A 21,432-nucleotide genomic window follows, 5' to 3' on the forward strand; every position below is an offset into this window, starting at 1 on the left:
AGTGACAGAAAGATGGTAAGTGACAAATTGGATGCAAACTTGTGAAGATGAACAGAGACAGCAAAGGAGAGTGCTGCTAAATCTGGAAAGCCGTGGCAACGCATCAGTGAGGAAACCTGACAAAAGGGGGAGAAAAGGAGGAGAGGAGCTGGAAAGGCGATGATGGTGGTGGATAAAGCGACTGCAAAATAAACAAAATAAAAAAAATCATATTTTCTACTTTGCAAACACGTTTGTTTAACTTGTGTTATATGATTAAAGACATTTTTGTAGAATTTTCATATTAAGACCTTTTTTCATATTGTGTGAAAACATACTGCGATGAGGCTGAAACAAAGGATGCTGCTAATTATCTGTCTGACGTGTGGATTCGCCGCCAAGACTGCACACATACAAACACACACACACACACGCGCACACACACACACACACACACACACACACACACACCAAAACCTCTCCACATTTCCACCACCCTTCTTAATGTCTGACTGCTGCCTTCTGTTTCCTTCTCTTGCCTGTCTTCTCTGCTTACACTATCTTCAGTTTACGCTGCCTAAGCTTCACATTGTTCTTCGTCAATCTTCTCGTTACTTTTGGCTATTGATGCATCTTTTTCCGAAGCGGTCGGGAGATCTTCCTGGCAACATCCAATCCATTCTGAATGAAGCATGTAATTAAAATGGATGCTTGTCTGCTCTTGGCTGCTGCCCTTTAATGTGCTTCTATCTGACATCACATTGACAACCCTTGTACTTCGCCTGCTACCTGAGCACCATCCTATCTGTAGAAATGTGCCGTTGACTACAGATTATAAATATACACAGTATATGAGAAGTCGGGGCTAACCCGATAATAAATACCTTTCAGTACAGCGAAGACTTGTTTAGAGTACATTACTAATGAAATATGGTTTTTGAATGAATCCACAAACGGAAATAGTGTATTTTTATTTCCTAAACCCACAGTGCAAACATCTAACTAAATTATTCTGTCATGCATCATTTCATTTTGGTTACTGCATGTGAGTTTTAATGATACACTGTATATGTATCTGGCCTCCCACTTGCATCTGTGATTCATTTTGTTTGGGCTCACTTAGTGTGCCACCAGGATATAATGACTTGTTTCCTGAAGATTATTTGGGGAAATCCATCAACAACAGGAAGGTTAAATACATCAGTCAGACTGTGGGGCAGTGTGGTATATCTGGGAGTTATTCACTGTATATAAACAACATGCCATGTAACTGTGTCTTTGGCACTTTGCTTACCATGCTCTCTCATTGTCAACACAGCCCCGCCAACTTATTCCTCAGCTCAAATTTAATTACAATTTAGTATGCTGGGGATTATGGAAAGTAAGTAAACATTAGAAGGGACTCAGGGGATTTGTCTCCTGAGGTCTCTTCGCAATAGTTTTCGTCATCATGTTTGATAACTTTTTGGTAAGGTTATCTGTTTAGTATGGATCATCATGGTTCTGTGCCCAATTATGACACATCAGTGTAATACTTAAATAGAATGCATCACATAACTAATACAAATATAATTCTGTCAAACAATGACAGTTTCATATGCTCTGCTACGCACACAAGTCATTACTCAAACAGACTCAGCTGAACACAGAACTTGACTTAGAGGCTCAGCGGCAGCAAGTAAAAGTGGTGTCCACATGGCAGCTTTGGAGGATTACATGTGTTTCAGTGTTAAATCAACCAGTTAACACGAATGCATAGAAAAATGAACACTAGCATTATGACATTATATATTAATATTTGGGACTTAAGGACTTAATTAAGCACAATGATGTTGCTATGAACAAAACAAATAACAGAATATTTCTGTTCACCTGTAGTGTCCCGCCCACTGCTAAAATGAAAAGAAACTGCCCCTAATAAGCAAAAGTAAGAGTTTGTCCCAATAGTCCAACAACACAGAGTGATCGCATAATCCAGTACGGATTGTAAAAACTATACGAGCCATTCGGCAAGCCAGGGGAAAGAAGCAATGATAGTGACAGCTTTTTAGCATTTAGTTAATGCTAATACTTGATTTTCATCTTATAAATACTATTTCTAGAAATCTGTGACTGGCACTGATTTCTCTTTCAAAAGGTCAATGAATTGTGAAATGGTTTGCCCTCCTGATGACCCTTTGCTCCAGTGTTGCAGGTAGTGTTTGATAAACTAAGCCTGGGCTTTAAATCCAGTCTTAACCTAAGAGGTTAGGGGCTCCTTATCAAGGCATTAATTATGAACTGCCTCTCTGTCTGGAGCAGCAGACTGTGCTTGGTCTATATTTTTTACCGAAGGAAAGATCGAGGGATGAAATGGGTGCTATGAACCAACACAAGCCGGTGATTTGAGGCTTATCAAGCGGGCCGCCGTCAGTGTGGGGAGAGGTGAGGTTAGGAAATAAATGAAAGCATAGTCTAAGCTTCTCACATATCTACATTGTATCTTGAGTATTGATATATCTCTCGGGTCAACTAAACCGATTTAAAAGCTATCTACATGAGCCATGCCGGCTGATTTTGTGTGGCCAGTAGAAACACACAACACAGGAACATAAAACCGCTGAATCAAAAGTGGCACACAAAAATCCAACAACTTGAAACTCTAAAGGATTACTGAGGGGGTGTTGCAGAGTATTTGCAGCAACAGAATGTCCTACATATAAATAGAGAATGATATGTGTTTGTAAGTCAGACACCTCAAACAGTGGCTTTAAATTTCTTACTTACCAATGATGCTTTGTTTTTTTTCCTGGGTCACCATGATGTCTGTACCCTTTCCCTGAGGATGAGTATTCGATTATTATTCGACGCTGTGGGACTAATAAAGGATTATCGTATCTAATCTTATGTCAATATTCCTGTTGATCCAGAGAGAAATAATACAGATGGTTCACCATCAGTGGATGTTGCATGCATACAAGCACATGTATTATGCATGTACTTTACACCTATTTCATAGTGCACATCTGTCTTTTTGTGTGTGTGTGTGTGCACATGCTCGCGTATTAGCATTGATTACTGTTATATTTCTGCAGGTAATTGCCATTTTTCTCTCTCTACCCTGCTTTTGCTTTTTGCTATTAGAAATAGCTGCTCAATGCACTGAGTGCAATCATTACATTTTGCATTTTGAACGCACTCTCAGGGCTCCTTCAAGAGGATGATGGACAACTGTCATATCTTTGTCTATAGCCTTTCTGCTTCAAAGCAAATGTTTTTTTACCACAATGATGGATTAAGAGAGTCTGAAAATCAATTTCTGTATGGAACCTGATTATGTAATTCTCTCTATGAACAAGGAGAGTAAGATCAGGCTGGAAACTTCAATCTGACTACTTCATATATTCTACTGTGTCCTGAATATGCTGAATTAAGTCACTATTTTAACGGCAACTGTAAAACGTGAAATAAAAGAAAATGCTCAAGGGATCTTGTCTGCATTTGATATATTTAGTGTCGAAACCTAAACGTTATCTATAAAAATAATGTACTTGCAAACAAGATTCTACAAGATATATTTTCTCATTAGCTTACATGCTTCAGATTTCACATTCGTTTTTTCACACGCTCTGCAAAAGCGGTCTACCTTTGTTCTGTTTTCAGCCCCCCGTCTTCCTCTGCATTTGTACTTCTTACTGGGGAAGACCCACCTCTGAAATCCCAGAGGTGTGCGCCTGAGTGTCTGCACTATAACTCTGAGTCATCATAATATATCTGCTCCCATTCTCTTTGCCAGCTGTCGTTCCACTGCATCATCCTCTCTCTCTCTCTCTCTCTCTCTCTCTGTCTCTCTCTCTCTCTCTCTCGATGGCACAGCACCAAGAGTGTAGCTCACTCCGGTATTATCTCTGAAACAAGAGCTCATAATGAACATTTGAATACGCATGCACGATTTGTCATATTTTTCGTAGATTACCAAATTTCATAATAATAATCAAAGCTAAAAGACCCCACTTACTTGCTTTCGGAGGTTTCAAGCGTATTTCAAAGTCTTCTTCAGTGAACGGAGCCGGCTTCGTTGTCATCATGATCTATGTGTGGGACTTCAGTCACAGTGGCTTTCTTGAACCTTCTGTGGCCAATATTAAATACTCATTCAATATGGGTCTGAGTAGAAAAGTGGAGGTCACACAGATCGCCTAATGGATCAGACTAAAGTGCAAACTTGCATTCTGATTAGACCAGCACAATCCGACTTAAGAGATATCTGTACAGTCTGCACTACTCCTAGGATAGACTTTCTTCTGAACTTCACATGCCCATCCATCACTATTAAGGTGTGAAATCCTTCCAAGCCAAAATATAACTGAACAAGTCTGGTTCATGCTTTTTGTTTGGATTGATGAGAGCAGTGAACAGCTTGACGTGGCTGAGCGATACTCAGGATTTTCACACTTTGATGAATGTGGAGCCTCTAGAAGTGATACCGCTTGGATGCTGAAATGCTGCCACTGTGGCATAATCCAGGCATAATAGCATAATTTGGCAAACTCCCTGCGTTTACCGGGTTCAAATACTTGGTTCTGGATGCATATTTGCCTTGTTGCGCACACTGACCAGTGTTGATTTAAGTTAACACTCTTTATTAGAGGACTAACACCAAGCGCGTCTTCATCAGAGTCAAACAGTACAGAAACCAGCATAGGGACAATGAGCTGCATGTAGGCAGGGTTCACAATTATATAATAATAAAAAGATACAAGGAAATATATAAATTGTTATATAAGTCATGTATCAAAATATAAGTAGGGCTAAGATTAATAAATAACTTATGAAAACGATATAAATTTGTCCATTCAATATCTAAATATCTTACTTAATAGCTCCATACGACTCCCCTTATAACTCCCTAAGCATAAACTGGGAGAGAGGGCAATACTTACTATTCAAATTACCTTTTTGGAACATTTGAATGGTTACTGATGCAATGACATAAATAGATATTTATATATTTTATTTTCTCTTTTTATCATTCTATAATTGTGAACCCTGCCTACATGCACCTTATTGTCCCCTCCCTATTTTTCCAGCCTGTGTTGAATTAGATATAATTAGGGAAGGCTATCTAAGAGAATGCAAGTCTCTATAGCCCTGCTGTTTGACGCTTTCGCACTTGAAGTTGTTATGTTTTTTTTTTAAATGTTACATTAGGTTTACCTGAGAGAGGTGCCAATCTGCATTAACATTAACGCGCCCAAGAAAATGTCAGTGCGCCTTCTGTTGTCAATTACGGTGAAACGTTAGTAGTTTCATATAAATGCCTGACAGTAAATACGACGAATAATACCATACATGTTTCTTATAATCATTCCAGAATCTAGAACGAACGTCGCCGTATTGAAATAGACTGCGATACTTTTGAAAAGACTAAACATACTCAGATATGTGTCCAAAAATAGAACTAAATGGATGACGTGTATGTAAGGGTCCTTCCGACTTCCGGGTGTGTAAAAACAGATTGAAAACGGAGTCGCCTCGCACAAAAGATGTGAGTTTCTGCGCTTTTTTGTGTGTAATTTTCTCTGAATACATTTCATGTTCGTTAGCCAACATGACAGTGCTAATAACCGTGTTTCTGTCCTCTGCATTAGGTCTAAAGTAACGTTTAAAATCACTCTGACGTCGGACCCCCGGCTTCCATACAAAGTGTGAGTACAGCTTTAAGGGTACAGTCGGTTGCCTTTCAGTCTTTAGATTTTTATTTAACATTTAATCTCACCGCTGCAGCAGATATCGGTATTTCGTGCCGTCGTGGAAACCTTTGCTGGTGTGTTTTAACTCTGGCTACAGAGAACGTGGTCATAGAGACAACATATGTTAGTGTACAACTGTGATTCACATGCTGATACTGAATACAAATGTATACTAGCCAACAGCTCCGTTAACTTCCGTTTTACACATGTTATATGTAGTGAAGTTATTATGGCTGGCATTATAGCATTGTTGAGTTCTATTTTGAATGAAATGGACAAGCAGCGTTAAACATCTGGTCTTGTAGTGGTCTTCATTAATATAAAAACACAGCGTCACTGAGCTCTTAATTCTGTGAGTCCTGTGAGATGACAGACAGGAGTCATTGACAAATCCTTTGGAAAAATATTATTCATTTCAAACATTTTACCCCTGGACACAAAATGTCTCTGAGCTCACTGTATAGTCAACTCTCAGTGCATGTGTGTACTGGAGGCTTCAGGTTTCCACATCACACGTGTGTGTAATGCTTCCAATGTGTGACGTCACAGAATTTCGTCATGCTCTACAAGTGTCTTAAAATCTGATTTAAGTGGCACACAGAAAAAAACTTTCACATTCAGTAGATTTATTTGATGAATGTCTTTTTAAACTCAAACTCTGCACTTGTCAACAACATTTTTTTTGATCGGATGTGTCTTTTGCAGTTGCTTTAAAATACAATTACTCTCTTTTCACATCACTCCAGATTAAGTAAATTACTTTAGTTTCCTGCTAGTGAGAACAGTGTGTATATGATCCTAGGATGTGGAGCTTCCATCCAATGGGAAGTGCCACATGTTGTGCAGTATGAAGTAACTGTCACACATGCTTCGCACTCATCTGTCTATAATTTTATCTTTTACTTTCCATCGTGTTTTTTGGTGGATAATCACTGTGGGAATTCCAAATGTAGATTTTTTTTTTTGCAGTTGAGTTCTATTGATGACTTACACTGTGTGTGTGTGAGTGTGAGAGAGAGAGAGATTTGGGAGGAATTAGTATTAAATGACGTGTACAACTCTGTCATAGCTGCTATACTACTTTAGAAAGGTCTGATTTTCTTTCCACATTTTCTGTTCTAAAGCACAACAACACTCTTCTGATGATTTATTTAGCAAATTATATGATGCTAAATGTTAGCAATGGGTTTTTAAGTTCTTGTTTTTTTGCATTGTGTTGTAATTTTCATATTTTGGATCTCTTGAATTTGTTAAGTATGATGCTGAATGAGCCACGTTGTTGCAGGAAACAGCGTATCTGCCTGATATTGTCGAGAGATGGAAATTGGGCTCAAAATGCCGACTGAAGCGTCTCTTTGTCCCCTATGCCACATAATGCATGGTCTAATTTCCCAACTTCTGTACTTCCTTAGTTGGCGACTGCATCTCTAGGCTTGCAAGTTTTTTGTTTTCTTTTTTACCCAACATCTCAGAATATATGTCTGATTTCTGTTTTGTATTGTAACTATTTATACCTTAAATGGTTTTGTATCCTCTGACAAAAATGACTCTGACAGAAGTTAATGTTACACTAAATTGAGCCCTGTTAGGAAGTGTTGCTTTTGTTCTCCTCTCCATGGAGGTCAACATAAATGGTGTAAGTGGCTTGCTCCACAGCACTAAAGCAGTCCAAGCACCTGCCAATGGAAGCTCAGGTCAAACGTTTAAGAGATGATATTTAATCCTGTGGTACTCGTGTTTTACAAATTAAAAAGTAAAACAATGTTGGGTAAAGTAAAGGCTGGGTTTTAGGGTGTTTTTAAAATCCTGTTTAATGCGTTGTTTATTTTTTTACAGACTAAGTGTCCCCGACAGCACACCATTCACAGCAGTTTTGAAGTTTGCAGCTGAGGAGGTAAGTTTGTGCTATTCTATGAATATGTCTAGTCATCAACAGGGAGTGATACGTGAACTGGATCCAGTATAAAAACTAACGGTAGTCTATGATATTGTTTTCATGTGGGACTGCACTGCACAACTTTCATTTAGCCTTAGTGTCCAATAGATTTATATGGAGATGTGGTATATATGCTAATGTTTATTTGCCGATAAGAAAACACTAAAATACAATCACAACAAGACTTGGCATCAACTTAAAAGGTGAAATCTTAGAAGGAAAAGGAAGGAAAAATCACATGTACTAGTGAGCAACCTCTAAATATAGAAGTATGTTCTCCTCCTATGCATACACAGGAGGATGTGTTAATACATTCTACAAACTCATGTTATTTACATGCACATCCAGTATATGGATTAAGAACGTTTGTTAATGTCTATTATAATGTGAGAAACCAATATCGGCAGATAAACGATTCTCTGTTTTTTTTTCTTTTAGTGTTTTTGGGTTATTAGTATTGGCCTTAAAAGCTATTATCGACCAGGCTTTATTTTCTACATGGCAAACAAAGTTGACTTATTCGGCAAATCCAGTATCGGCAATTATGCATAACATTTACTAAACTAACAGTCTTAGTACGTTTCAGCCGCCCGACTGTCTGGTAGAACAGATTAGCTTATGTGTACATCAGTACAGCTGTAAGTACAGGCCATGTAATTGCCCATGTGTCACACACACACACACACACACACACACACCTTACACACAACCGAGACCCACAGCCTCTTTTTAGGCAAGCTTCTTCAATTTCACACTCAGCTTAGCAGTGCTGTGGCTGACGGCATACTGACGGAGCACTGGAGCTGCTGCTCATGTGCTGCTTCTACACTGTGTGTACATCAGCTGTTCATTTGCTTCTATTACACCTGTAATTAACAAGGGTGTATTTTCAGCTTTGCCTTCAGTGATCATGCGTTTCTACAGAGACATGAAATGTAAATTATCGTATTTAATAATTACCCAACAGTCGGTGATTCAAACCATACTTTATCCTCCAGTTTTATGCTACATGACAGTGCATCCCTGAGTGTGTTTCATGTTTCATGTGTACTGCATGTGCTACCTGGCCAGTAGTTTGGTGAGCAGCATTTCTCTAACCTTATCTCCCCGGTGACAGACTGCTCTCTCATTCTCACTGCAAATCTCAGCAGCCCACACCGTCCTCTGTCCAACGCTGAAGTAGGACATGAATTGTGACCATGCTGACTGATTTTCTTCCAGAAATTCAAGCGTGGCTATCTTTCCCCCGAGGCGCTCTCCTAACTGTGTGTGTGTGTGTGTGTGTGTGTGTGTGTGCTGTATGCTGTATGTGCAGGCCTGAATTTGTGTGTCTGTTAAGCATAACAGTTGGCAAAAGACTGAAAACCAAACGCACTATACACAGCGTTTTCTTTCTGCTTGTTACACCAAGTTTGTTTCTGAAGACATCTTAACGGCTCCAATTCTGAAGTTGTCACCCAACGAAGTCGGTGAATCTCAGTGCGCTGACTCGGTGAAAAAAAAAGAAGCTTTTTCTTCTTGATGATTTATTCACACCGAGTCTTCAGGCCAAGCAGAATTGGGTTGCAACATGTCTCTGTTTATTCAATAAAAATACTTTAGTGCTGCTGAAGTCTCTTAAATGTCAATGTTGTGGATTTCACTAATGGGGATTTTCTCTTTTACAGTTCAAAGTGCCATCAGCAACCAGTGCGATCATAACAAATGGTGAGTTTAGGGGAACAGTCTTTCTGTCTTTTTTTTTTTTGTCTCTTCCGCAAAAGGGACATGTTTACCAGCTGAGTTTCAAAACTTCAATTACAAGCTGAGGATTTTATACAAAATAAATCTTTTAACAGCAGTGTGATGTCGGGGTTCATTACCCCGCTGACATGCCTACTTACTCAAGATCTATAATTTTACACTAAATATTGATTTTAAAATTGATTAAAACTCCGTCAGTCGGTTCTTCTTAGCAGCGACTTGTTATTAAATATTAATAAAAGGTATTTTATAATGGGCTTCCCTTTTGCATGTTTGAACAGTATTAAAACTGAAAATAACTTTCTTAGCATTCACAGAAACAACAGTCTGAAACACATGTTACCTGCCAAATCCAAATAAAATGCAGTCTCACAGAGAGGATAGGCGGTATCATCCGTGACATTACACCAGCACCGTGTGGAATTTACGGCAAATGTATCGATGTACTTTGAGTGTTTTATTCACTTTAAACTCCCAGAGCGCGCAGCAATGTTGGCCATCAATCCACGAGAGTACAAGCAGAGCTCTGTCTCTGCTATTCCTTCTGTTTAAGAGGCATTAAGCGATCTATGACCTGTGTTCATCTGTGTTCATCTACCAGCAGGAACTGCAGGATCTCAGCTCCGAGACCCACACTAACACACACTGACCTATGATTGACACATGAGAAGACGAGTTAGCTTCACTTACAACATGATGTAGTGAGGCTGAAAACACAACTCAATTCAAGCAGTTTGAACTTGGAGGGAAAAGGTTTTATTGTGTTACAACTATCCAACAGAAGCGTGTCCAAATCAACCCGAGCCAGTAATAAATACAGAAAGAATTCGCTGGATTCACACTTGTGACCACAGTTCTACTAATCACCAGAACGAATAACAGTAAATGGTCTTTGTGGCGGTTAGAAGGCAAATTGTTGGCTCATTCATTGTTTCCCAATTAAACCATGCGGCGCTGCATGAAATCTGATTTATGTTTTTGTTTACCTCTGCTCTGTACGGACAGTGTGAGACAGTCTGCCCGATGTACTTTCTCGTAGAAAGATGACGTGTTTAGGGTGCTGTGGGAATAACGACTGTTGCCAAATAAGATTTAATGAGATTTGTGTTCAAATGTCTGAGATACGTCTGCCATGTCAAATATGAATTTTCGTTTTTATCAGTGCAGAATTAATGGCTGCTCTGTTATCACCCAGATGGAATTGCCTGCTGCTGAGGCACACTCTGATTTATTTATTTTGATATCATTATGGATAAACTGAGGATATTGTAAATTTAATTTATGTGCTGATGTCATTTGCTTGACAATATTTTGGGTTTACATTGGGTTGTTTTTTCTTTCATGGCTGCCTTGTAGATGGAATAGGAATCAACCCTGCCCAGACAGCAGGTGAGTTTGTTTTTTTATATACCTCGACAAAAGCCGCTGTCGGGCTTTTCATTTCATTCTAACATATTAAGGTACATGGATACATAAACGACCGTGGGGCTTTTTTTAAGCTCTTTGTCACTTGTGCTTGTCAATGTGCTTTCTTCAAAGTGGAACTTGAATGAAACATGGTTCATAATGCACTTTGGTAATGCTGGAGGCATTGTGTTAATAGTCTGACAGATTCATTTGTGGGTGGTTGCACAGAGAAGGCAGAGAAAAGTAAGGCTTAATATGAAAAACCTTACTTAAAGTAAGCAGTCCCAGCTAATATCATCTGGGTTATTTAAATCAGATTTGAAGGGTGTAATTTAACTGTTCTTATGTAAACGACCGGTCAGAGATGTCTAGCAGTGGTCAATGATTCAGATTGAAAAGGAGAGATATCTATGATAAATACAGAAGAAATATTCTGGCAAAAAAACGCCTTGTTGATGTTTTTAGAAGTTTTTGAAGTTTTTAAAATATTTATTTGTAGAGTAACTTCACCCAATCTGTCCCAAACCCAAGGGTGATGTAAGATTGCACCATAATGCAAGGTTACATCACCATTGAGCACGCCTAAACATCCAGCCACATTTATATTGGTGCTAAATAAGCTTGAGTCACTGAAATAGCCCTAATTATCCTGACATGTCTGTGTTGGAGCCGGCCTCATTGTGTTTACTAAAACATGAATGTAGATCCAGTGCGTCGAGAGGCAGTATTTAATGTTAAATTCAATTTAAAAATGACCTCTTCCCGGAGGCGAACCAGATGCACCCAGCTGTTTAGTCAGAATTCACTTGGCTTAAGATTCCCACATTATTGCCAGGCCCTGGTGAATCACTTTTCCTCCGTGTCAGCCTCCTCTGTGTTTCCCTGATCCACATTTGTCCCTGTTGAGGGACAAATGTGCCGAAAATACGACGCAAGGAAATAATTTAATCCTTCAGTTTAGACACCTCTGAGCATGTCGTGAAACCGTTACATTTAATCCAAATGTTTGTGTAACTACCCGACAGTAAAAGCCCTTTTTAAAGAACACAGATTAACAACTGTGATTTTTACGGGGTGCTTTGTCCTGTGTTGCAGGAAACGTGTTTCTTAAACATGGCTCAGAGCTTCGCATCATTCCCAGAGACAGAGTGGGAGGACGAGGAGACTGATGCTGCTTTTCCACGTTGGCGACGTAATGACTCACCCGGCAGAATCATAGAACACTTGAGACCCAGGAAACACCTCAGCGTGTGTCATATTCATCTTCTGGCCCACAACTGACAGTGACTCACAAAATAATGTGTATATTTAAACTTGATGATGAAATGCACACAACCTCGCATGCTCCCTTGCTTCTTCATTCTCAGTTTATTTTTTGTCGGTAAGCGTAGTTGCATCAGGAGATTGGTGTGACATCTTGAGTTTCCAGAGGTACCGAGTCATTAATATACACAAACGCAGCAGATGGATCATGGAAATAATTTAGCTAAGATTAACAAACCGATTCAACAGTTCTCGCTTTTGTATCTTTGTAAATGACAATAAATCAGTACAACTAACAACAAGAACAACACATGCCTATATTGCAATGTTTACTTTTGTCTTCATCAGCATTGTGAATATGGTAATATGGGAGGTTCAAATATATGTACAACATGCTTTTAAGGACCATTGTCGTTATATGAAGTGGCTGTTGGTAAATTGTCTGTTAATATATTTTGATATATGATAATTTTTGTCAGGCTATCACAAGATGAATAAAACTTGCATCATGGGTCTGTACTTGTATCGTGGAGCAGCTCCTTCCATAACTCAAGGAACATTTTTCGCTAATGTAAGGAGGACATGCTCATCTGTCAAACGGTGCAGACATGTGGATCTTTGCTGCCCTCTGTCAGGTTACACTTTAGCATCAGTTTGTACTCTCCAAAATGCCTTGTCTCTGTATTTCAAGCCATGTATTAGGCCTCATCGCACAATACATCTAAAAAGACTACATTGAGTAATGGAGAGAATAGTAGAACTATTTAATATGCACTGCTAGCTTAATTAGGAGCTGAGGAGCAGGTGGTGAGAAAACAAGGCAGGCATCCAAAAAGCATTGATTTAAATGTGGAGGCCCCAGAATGTGTCACAATGGCTATCAATAGCTGTTCATCCCACACCACCACAAACATAGGTTTTCATCTGGAAATAAATTCACTGTTTAATTGCAAATGTTGGTCCTGTGTCTTTTCTTATAGCAGGATGTGCTTCCAATTTGAAAAATCAGTAAATAGAAAAACTACCTTCATATTAGGTCTCAAAATGATTATCATCCTAAACAAAATCATGACTAATGGGTAGACCAGTAGTTTGTTCTGAAATGTGCGTCATTGTTTCTCTGACTGATTAATGAGGAACGTGGCTTATTATCCTCTTCGCATTAATCAGCTTTATCGGAGAAGGTCTGAGTCATTTGTTTCTGATTTGGTTCCCTTTCTCCACCTCGGAAAAACAAAAACGCATACTTGGTAAAGAAAAAAAGGGCTAGAGAGAATAATGGAGCGTGCATGCTGTAATGCACAAGAGAAAGCACACCGTTGTGTCTCACCATCAATTAAGATGCAGACTCAGATGGGGCGGGGGGGTTGGAGTGCCATCACAAATGGATTTTCTCATTTATTTTAATCAAAGTCCCTGCAGGGTACATTCACCAGAGATTTACTCCTGAAATGGGAAAAGACCACACAGTGCCCTGGATGCAGCAGATGTAATCCACTGTATTGCAGTGTTGGCCTTAAAACATTGTAATTGTTGCAGTTGATTGCAAAATATTACAAATATGTATAAGCATTATGTGTTCCTGGTTAAATTAAAACTTAAAAATCTTTTCTTTTTTTTCGTCAAGGATGGTTGCTTTCAGGCTAGCATCAATATTTGACATTTGTTATGTGCTCGCTAGGCACACGAATAAAAGATAACATTGATTAATTAAAAGGGGGAAAAAAATCTGCTCTGATTCTGCGCTCTTTTAGGCATGAAATAAAAATGTCAGGCTTAAACATAATGGGTGCTGAATTTTTAATCTTTACAAGCAACGAGGTAGAAAGATGCTTCATAACCCCATTTCAGGTTGAGCCGAGTTCAGGATGAACGGCTCGCAGAGCTGGCTCACGGTGTTGCCCAGATGAAGTCCTGACTGGGACTCACACAAGAGAATAATTTCTTTTGATCCGCCACCGCATCAGCAGCAGAACCATTCCAGGCATCTGCAAGTCCATCGTGGCTCCCAGGGAACATTATGATAAAACAAATATGTCCCCCTCTTCTTCCTGCACCTATGCTTATTCAGACAACTTTAGAACGACATACTACAGTTATTAAGCTATACATTTTGCAGTGCAAATCACCTGTTGAAAAATTTGCTTGAGTTGCGGTTTTATTAAATTTGAAAAAAATCACAATGAGCAAACTTGTCACATTGATTGATTTGTCTTGCGATCAAAGTTGGTCCATACTCCGCTCATGATGAGTCAGAGAATGGTTTGAAGTCTCCAGAATTGTTTTTATATTCTCAGTTTTAAACATGGCTGACATGCAGAGAAACAGGAAACAGGATGCTGGCACAGGGATGACAGTCGTATTGACTGATCGCTGTGGCAGTGCATGAAGCTGGGTGTGTGAGAAGAAGAGATGGAGGAATCAAGACCCACTTGCTATGAAATGGGTTTTCCCATTGACTCCCACTGCTTTATAAATGACACGTTGAGCATGCTCCTTGGCCTCCCATTAAAAGCAGCCAACATCTAAAATGAGATCTGGTGGTCCTCCACAGACACAGAGTAGATAAAACCAGCGGCCACAGGTCAGTGAGCCAGACGAAGAAATAGGAAACCAGGGAATGGAAACAGCCCGTATCTGACAGCCCATCCAGCTCATTTTCAATTCATTCTCACACATCATCTGTCACTCAAATGCATGAAGCGCATGTGCATATGCAGGTGTGTGTGCAAACAGTGTCCCAAATGAGCTGGAACCTCAATCACCACATGCACACAGCCAGGTGGAATCTAACCTCAGGGAAAAAGCCATTTGAGGCTCGGCATCAAGATTATTTAATTATATGAATGACCTAATTCTGCCCCCTTCTGTCTCGAAATTAGTATCGCAGCAGGAGGGAAACCCCACAGAGGAGCACACACACACACAGTTGGACCTCTCTGATTCATGTTCTATCTCTTCCTCTGCAGAACGTCTACTAATTAATCTTGGTTGAGTTTGGATATTTAGGCATCCAGCATGTTTAGATATGCTGCAATTTTCTCTAATTCACCAATGAGGGGTAAACACTCCATATATCTTCGCCAAGAGGAAGATTCTTCCTTATCAAAGATCTGAGCCTCTGATATCCTTCCAGCTAAAGTGAGATAGATGATGTGGCTTTAAAGCAGCATTTTAGGACATCTCTTGGTTTTATGTTTCTTTCTTCTCTACAGCATTTTAGATGCTGTAGATGGATGTACAGCGTTTCCCCTTTTCTGTTTATTTTGAAATGTAAGGCTCTTAGTAATCCACTGAGGTATATTCCTGGTAGTATACTGCTACCAGGCCTCAACATGCAAGAATATAGACAGTCTACAGCCACGCTAGTAGCTCTGTCAGGCAGGGTCAGCAGTGCTATGAGCTAAATGCTAACATTAGCATGCTAACATGCTGATGTTCAGCAGGTGTAATGTTTACCTTCTTCACCATTATTAGTTTAACGTGTCAGCATCCTAACATTTTCTAATTTGCGCTAAACACAAAGTACAGCCGGAGCGATGGGAAAGACAAAAGTGATGCTGATATTTGGTAATAAACAACAAATGTTGACCTGATGGGGGTGTTAGATGACAAGTCAGAGGGTCACCAAAGTGTGTTTCAAATTTCATGGAAATCCATCCAATAGTTTCACTAAAAACAAAAATGTCAACCTCATAGTTGTGCAAGAAAAGTCAGATTCATCGTCTGGGGACCATGAAAGCCCAAATCATCCAATAGTGGTTGAGATATTTCAGTCTGGACCAAAGTGATGGACAACCAGACTTGCATTACCATACATAAAGCCACAAGAATGGCTAAAAACCACAAACCAAGACAGAGATAGAAGGTAGTTGTGAAGCTTTACACTATACGCTGCACTCCGGGTGCACATCACTGAGACACAATGAGCTGCTGTTGGAAAATGACACTGGCTCAGACTTTTCTCTCTCTCTGTTTTGACCAAGCTTCGTGGATATTGCAAAAACAAGCTAAACTCAGCCGGTGGCTGTTGTGTCCTTAGAATACACTCTCTAAGTGGTTTATTAATACTCCCACAAGCCCTTTATACACATTGGTACAGAAAGTTGGTGCAGAGAGAGAAGAGATACAAAGAACGAGGGGATTATAAAAGATTAGCTCAAGGACTGCCTCAACACATTTAGGAGACCACTTACCTCAAAGGAGAAAAACTGTTTAGTTCGGCAACTTTCAAATGCTTTTAAAACTTGTAAAGTTTATTATACCTAGAAATTAAGACTTTATTTGAATGTAAACTCAGCTATTGCAGTGGATCATATGCCTTCATCTCTAACAGGAAGAATACATGAGCAAGTTAATTAATGTTAGCAAAACGTATTTACAACATTGTCAATGCTGGTTATTGCTAAGTTAATTAATTCACTTACATTTGCCTATATAACATGATCCTTTACTGAAAGTACCTGAATGTTGATGTGGAAACATTTTTTAATCCAGGCTGACCAAGGAGAGTAACCGGTGCTTGAAGCGAAGGTAAACAGTTCCCCCACAGAAACACGGTCTGGCCATCTGACAAACAGCGGGGGCCAAGAAGGAGAGAGGTGGTAAGAGGCAGTCGGTCTTTTTCAGTAACTTGACTGAAAAATCTGAATATCTCGGGCTCTGCGGCTTCAATTTTCACCATTATTTTTAAAATCAGTCTCCTTCGAGTCAACCAACTTTCAACAAGTGCAATACTAAACGGCCAAAAACTTTAAAGTGTATGATAGAATAGCTTTGTTTCTGTAGGTTAGGCAGCTCTGACCATCTTGAGTCTTCTACATTTTGTTTTGTAAGCGGTAAAATTCTTAGAGCCCATTTAAGCGATGTTGTATGAAGTACATATCTTATTTAATTGATTAGTCATATCTTTCTGACGTTTACATTTTTTTCAGAAGCCCTTGCTCATCTTTCACCTCCTCACACACTGCAAATTCATCCCAGCACATCTATAACTCAGCTGGTGCCACTTTCACAAAGCTGAGTCTGTTTGTCACAGCGAACTCTAATGTGTCTGCTGATAAGATAAAATTGAAGTTACTGCCCGGAGCAGTCTTCCGTCACCAGTATCTCGCTGGTGCCCTGATGCTAAACGTCCGTGCGTGTGTGTGTGTGTGTGTGTGTGTGTGTGTGTGTACAGCAGGTGTTAGTCGACAAGAAACGGCTCATTTGAACAGAGGAAAGAGGTGGAGTAAAGGGAAAGGGTGTATGAACTGTTAAGTCAGATGTGACGGCTTGATTAAGCACTAAGACTCTCTCTCTTCTCTTTAACGGTGCAGCTTTCACACAGTTTCTGTGCAGGATTTTTTCTTATCTTCAAGGTGGACAAAACAATGAGAGCAAACAGATGCATGTACTGTAATGTCAAATGTCAGGGTGAAAATCCTCACTGAACTTAGCTTTCAGAGTGAACATGGATTTTTTTTCGTATGAAGTCTCTGATGCCTTTCTTCAGTGTATCTTTCTTGTAATCTCACATGCACAATGTGGAAACCCTCTGATTCTGATTACCGCTCTCAGCCTTGAGCCATGCAAAACCTTTAACAGCCGTGTCGTGATCAGTGGAACTAAATCAGTGCAACACACTAGCATTAGTTCTGATGCTGAAACCGGTGGTTCTCATTTAGCTGTCAAAACAACTTGGTGTGTTGACAACTTGACATACATGTCAAGTTGTCAACACTTGATAATCTTTCACACTTGATTCATGAGCTGATTCCTGGAATGCTGCTGCCGCTCTTCACCACCAGAGAGCAGTAGCCTATTAAATAATAATAACACTATTTCTTTTCCTCATTATTTAGGTGGAAATCCCGACTGCGTTTAAATGATGTATCTGCCTTATTCAAACTCGGAAGAACGGCGGTGTTTCTTTTATTTTTGTCACACTACTGAAATTATTTTGTTATCCTTTAAGACTCAATAATCTACAAGACACTCTGCAAGTGTTTGTACAGCCTAAATTGCATATTCTGTGTAACTGTGTAGTGAGTCAATTTCTCTTTTTTTCCCACGGGAAAATTTGGTCTCTGTAAAATAAACAACTTCATTTGTTCTTCTCTAAGGGGCTTCTATTCTCATCTGTTACTATGCTCCAAAAGGTTTATGTAAAAATAGAAAAACAATTAAAATGGAGGTCTTGAAAATATGCTTGGAAATGTTTCATTGGTTTGAAAAGTCTTCACTTCTGTTGTCTTCTTCATCATTGGTCTCAGTTACAGTTCACAGTGACAAGAACAGGCTGTAAAACTACTATAACAAATGTTCTCCATTGAAAGTCTGTCCATCCTCACAATTTTCAGGGCAACAATCGCTACAAATGGCCTGCGGGGCTGACAGCTTTCTCTGATGCGTGATGGAGTGCGGTGGGCTTGTTCCTTATTAGCCTCATCACCTCTGTGAAATCACATGAAATAGAGAGAATATGCTCTGTCAGGGGCATGTCGCAAAGCCAAACAGCCGGCAAAGGTTTTACATACGAGCTGTAAACAAGTCATTAATGCCAACAGCTCAGAGGCTCTTTTGCATTTAGTTAAGTCCAACCAGGGTTTCCCAAAAGTACAGGAGCTGGTAGACCTGAATGAAATAAATGCAAGAATAGAGGGCTTTTTAAAAGCCAGCAAGGGGCAAAGTGGTCCATTGAAAGTCTGTCCATCCTCACAATTTTCAGGGCAATTAATAACGAAATAGATTCAGAAACAGATAATTAACCAATTCCCCTCTTATTTCATAATGAAAACCTTGTTCCTCTCTAACTGAAAGGCAACAGCCTTCAGGTGCACTGTCGTCTGTAATGTAAATGAGTGTGTGAGACGCGGGAACAAACTGGCAGTTTCACCACACAGTAAACGTTTACTATGGCACTTTGTGTAAATTCACACGGTCGTTGTGTTGATGATTACAGAGCAGCGGCGGCGCTGAGATGCCTGCTTGGGGAAAAGAGTCCACAGTGTGTCCTCTGAATGCCTACGTTTTCACGACTGTAATAAGGGAAGAAAGACGGACCAGATGTGAATCTGTACAATTTATGTGCCCTTGTGAGTGTTCAATGGTGAAGGGGGTGGGGGTTACCCATTACACTTTCAGCTGACCCAGACAAAAAGTAATTGCAGGTTGGTTCTGTGAAGTGAAAACTGTTTTGCATGTCGAGCTTTTATGCGTGGGCTTCCTCAAGAAGCAACAGGTTCTGTGCGGTGGTGAAGATGGTGTGGACAGAGCGGAGAGTGACAGGTGGCTGGCTCCTTTCATTGAGGTTGAGTGTTGAAAGCATGAGAGTAACAGCTGTGTGTGGTGTATATGCAGGAGGAAGTGTCGGAAGAGGCATTCAGATCCTTCACTCGAGTAAAACTACTGATGTGCACAATGTACAAATACATCACAAATAACAGTACAGGCTTATCAGTAAAATGTACTTTACTTTCAAGTGAAGTTATACTCGTTATGCAGATTTCAGAGAGTCATATTACTTTACTGGATTATTATTCATGATGCATTAATATATAAGCTGTATTTAAATGTTGTAGAGTAGAAACTAATTAAAACTACTTTACACTGGTAAGTAGTTTAAACTAATAAATTATATTTTAGACTGATCAAATGTCTTGTCTGTAAAATATTGATATCAAAGTAGTATAAGTAAAAATGTGTATTTTCATCTGAAAGGTAGTGAAGTAGAATTATAAAGTGGCATAAAATGACAAAACTGGAGCACAAATAACACATAAATGTACTTCCACCACTGTGCGTATGCATAATATATTCTGTTCTATGCTCTAAATGCATTTACGGTGGTAATAAATTCACAGAGGCTACGATATTGATTGGAGTTATGGGTCTTTTTAAGACTGTGATATTCATCTAAAGGAATAAAACCAACCCATTGCAACGGAGATGCAAATCATGTAGCTTCTCCTTGGACAATGCTGATGTGTGCATGGGCCCTGCTGGATATCTGCAAAAGCATATTGTAAAGTAAGGGATACAGCAGAGGCAAATCAATTCCCACAAAGACAATACATCCTGTATACTGTCACACGCTTTGATACAGCATCACAGATTAAAGCTCCTTGATTCTGTTGGGACAGAGGTGTGTGGGCCGCGTGTGTCTACGAACAAACCCAATTTGTTTCAGTGGATTACAGTCACATTTTAGGGGGTTCAACCTTCAGGTGAAAATCTGCATTGTCTTGTTAGCTGTTAGTTTGGGACTTTTTGATAACTTGGTAACCAGACAAAACTATTCACAGCTTCGTACATTCACAGGCCAAACAACAATTATCTTATTTCACCATATGGCTTAAACACATTTGTAAAATTGATTTAGATTAATCTGCTGAATACCATTGAGCGCTACATTGGTTGGCTTTTTAAATGACGAATGTGGTCTCAGCTCATCACAAAGTGTCTATTCAAATAGCTTTAATGATAAGAAGAGAATGCTTTTTGTCATTTGAGGTATGCACGCCAAGATGTTGCAAATGCAACAGTCTGATTGGTGGCTAAACCTCATGCTGCCTCATTACCTGACAGTATTGAATCTTTCCCATCCCATGTATGCTCAAACCCCAGAATCTCCACATGCGGCCTTATCACAGCAAGGCAGCTGCTGTGCTGAAGGAACCCCACATCCAGTAACGTATGAATATGTCATAAATCTGAGGTTGGACTTTCCAAAAGTTTGGTGTGTGATAGAGATGGGCTGCAGGGGTGAGCCAGAGTTTTAGTAGTAATTAGTCACATGAACAGAGACCCATGGTTTTCCTATGGAAACTTATTTTGTGGGAAACAAACATTGTAGCTTCAAGTTCCAGGTGAAAATGTTCACTAGTCTCTAATTTGTTGACTTAATAAGGATCTTTACATCCCTCCTTTGTTCCGCATCACTCCCTCTGTCTCTCATCCGACTTCCGTATAATCTGTATAAATGTACTCACTTCTCACAGTGGATATTTAACATCCGTGTATCTGAATGGTTTCTCTCATGTTAAGGCAGAAGAAGAATGTTTAAGTACATATACAAAGTATGACAGCTGGAAAAGCTGGGGGTGCCTCATACTGTGAAATAACAAGGCACTAGGAACCCTCTAATCACCTGGAATTTTAAACGTGGGTGGTGTTGAGTCAAGAACAAAATGCAGTCACAAGCAATACTTCTAAGGATCAGGCTTATGTATGGGGACTCTTGAGACTCAAGGCTGTCAGGTTTGTGGGAACAGCGTGGAACTTTTTAAATATTCATATTTGAAACATGTAACCCGTTTCCTGACGAAAGAAAGATCCTTCAATAGGATTTTAGCAACCCTAATAAACTTCGTAATGGTGTCAGTATGAATC

At 39.6% G+C, this 21,432-nt stretch overlaps 1 protein-coding gene across 1 annotated transcript; it reads left to right on the plus strand.

The window, feature by feature from the left end:
- Nucleotides 1-5,348: 5,348 nt before the first annotated feature.
- ufm1 (ubiquitin-fold modifier 1) lies at nucleotides 5,349-13,014 on the plus strand. The gene is made up of 6 exons (XM_076102362.1): nucleotides 5,349-5,506; nucleotides 5,610-5,666; nucleotides 7,548-7,605; nucleotides 9,315-9,354; nucleotides 10,747-10,779; nucleotides 11,893-13,014. Coding segments are annotated over exons 1-6 (264 nt in total). The 5' UTR covers nucleotides 5,349-5,504; the 3' UTR covers nucleotides 11,967-13,014.
- Nucleotides 13,015-21,432: the final 8,418 nt, after the last annotated feature.

The sequence above is a fragment of the Anarhichas minor genome, unplaced genomic scaffold, assembly GCF_050575085.1.
Source record: "Anarhichas minor isolate MPS153535 unplaced genomic scaffold, ASM5057508v1 ptg000027l, whole genome shotgun sequence".
Lineage (NCBI taxonomy): Eukaryota > Metazoa > Chordata > Actinopteri > Perciformes > Anarhichadidae > Anarhichas > Anarhichas minor.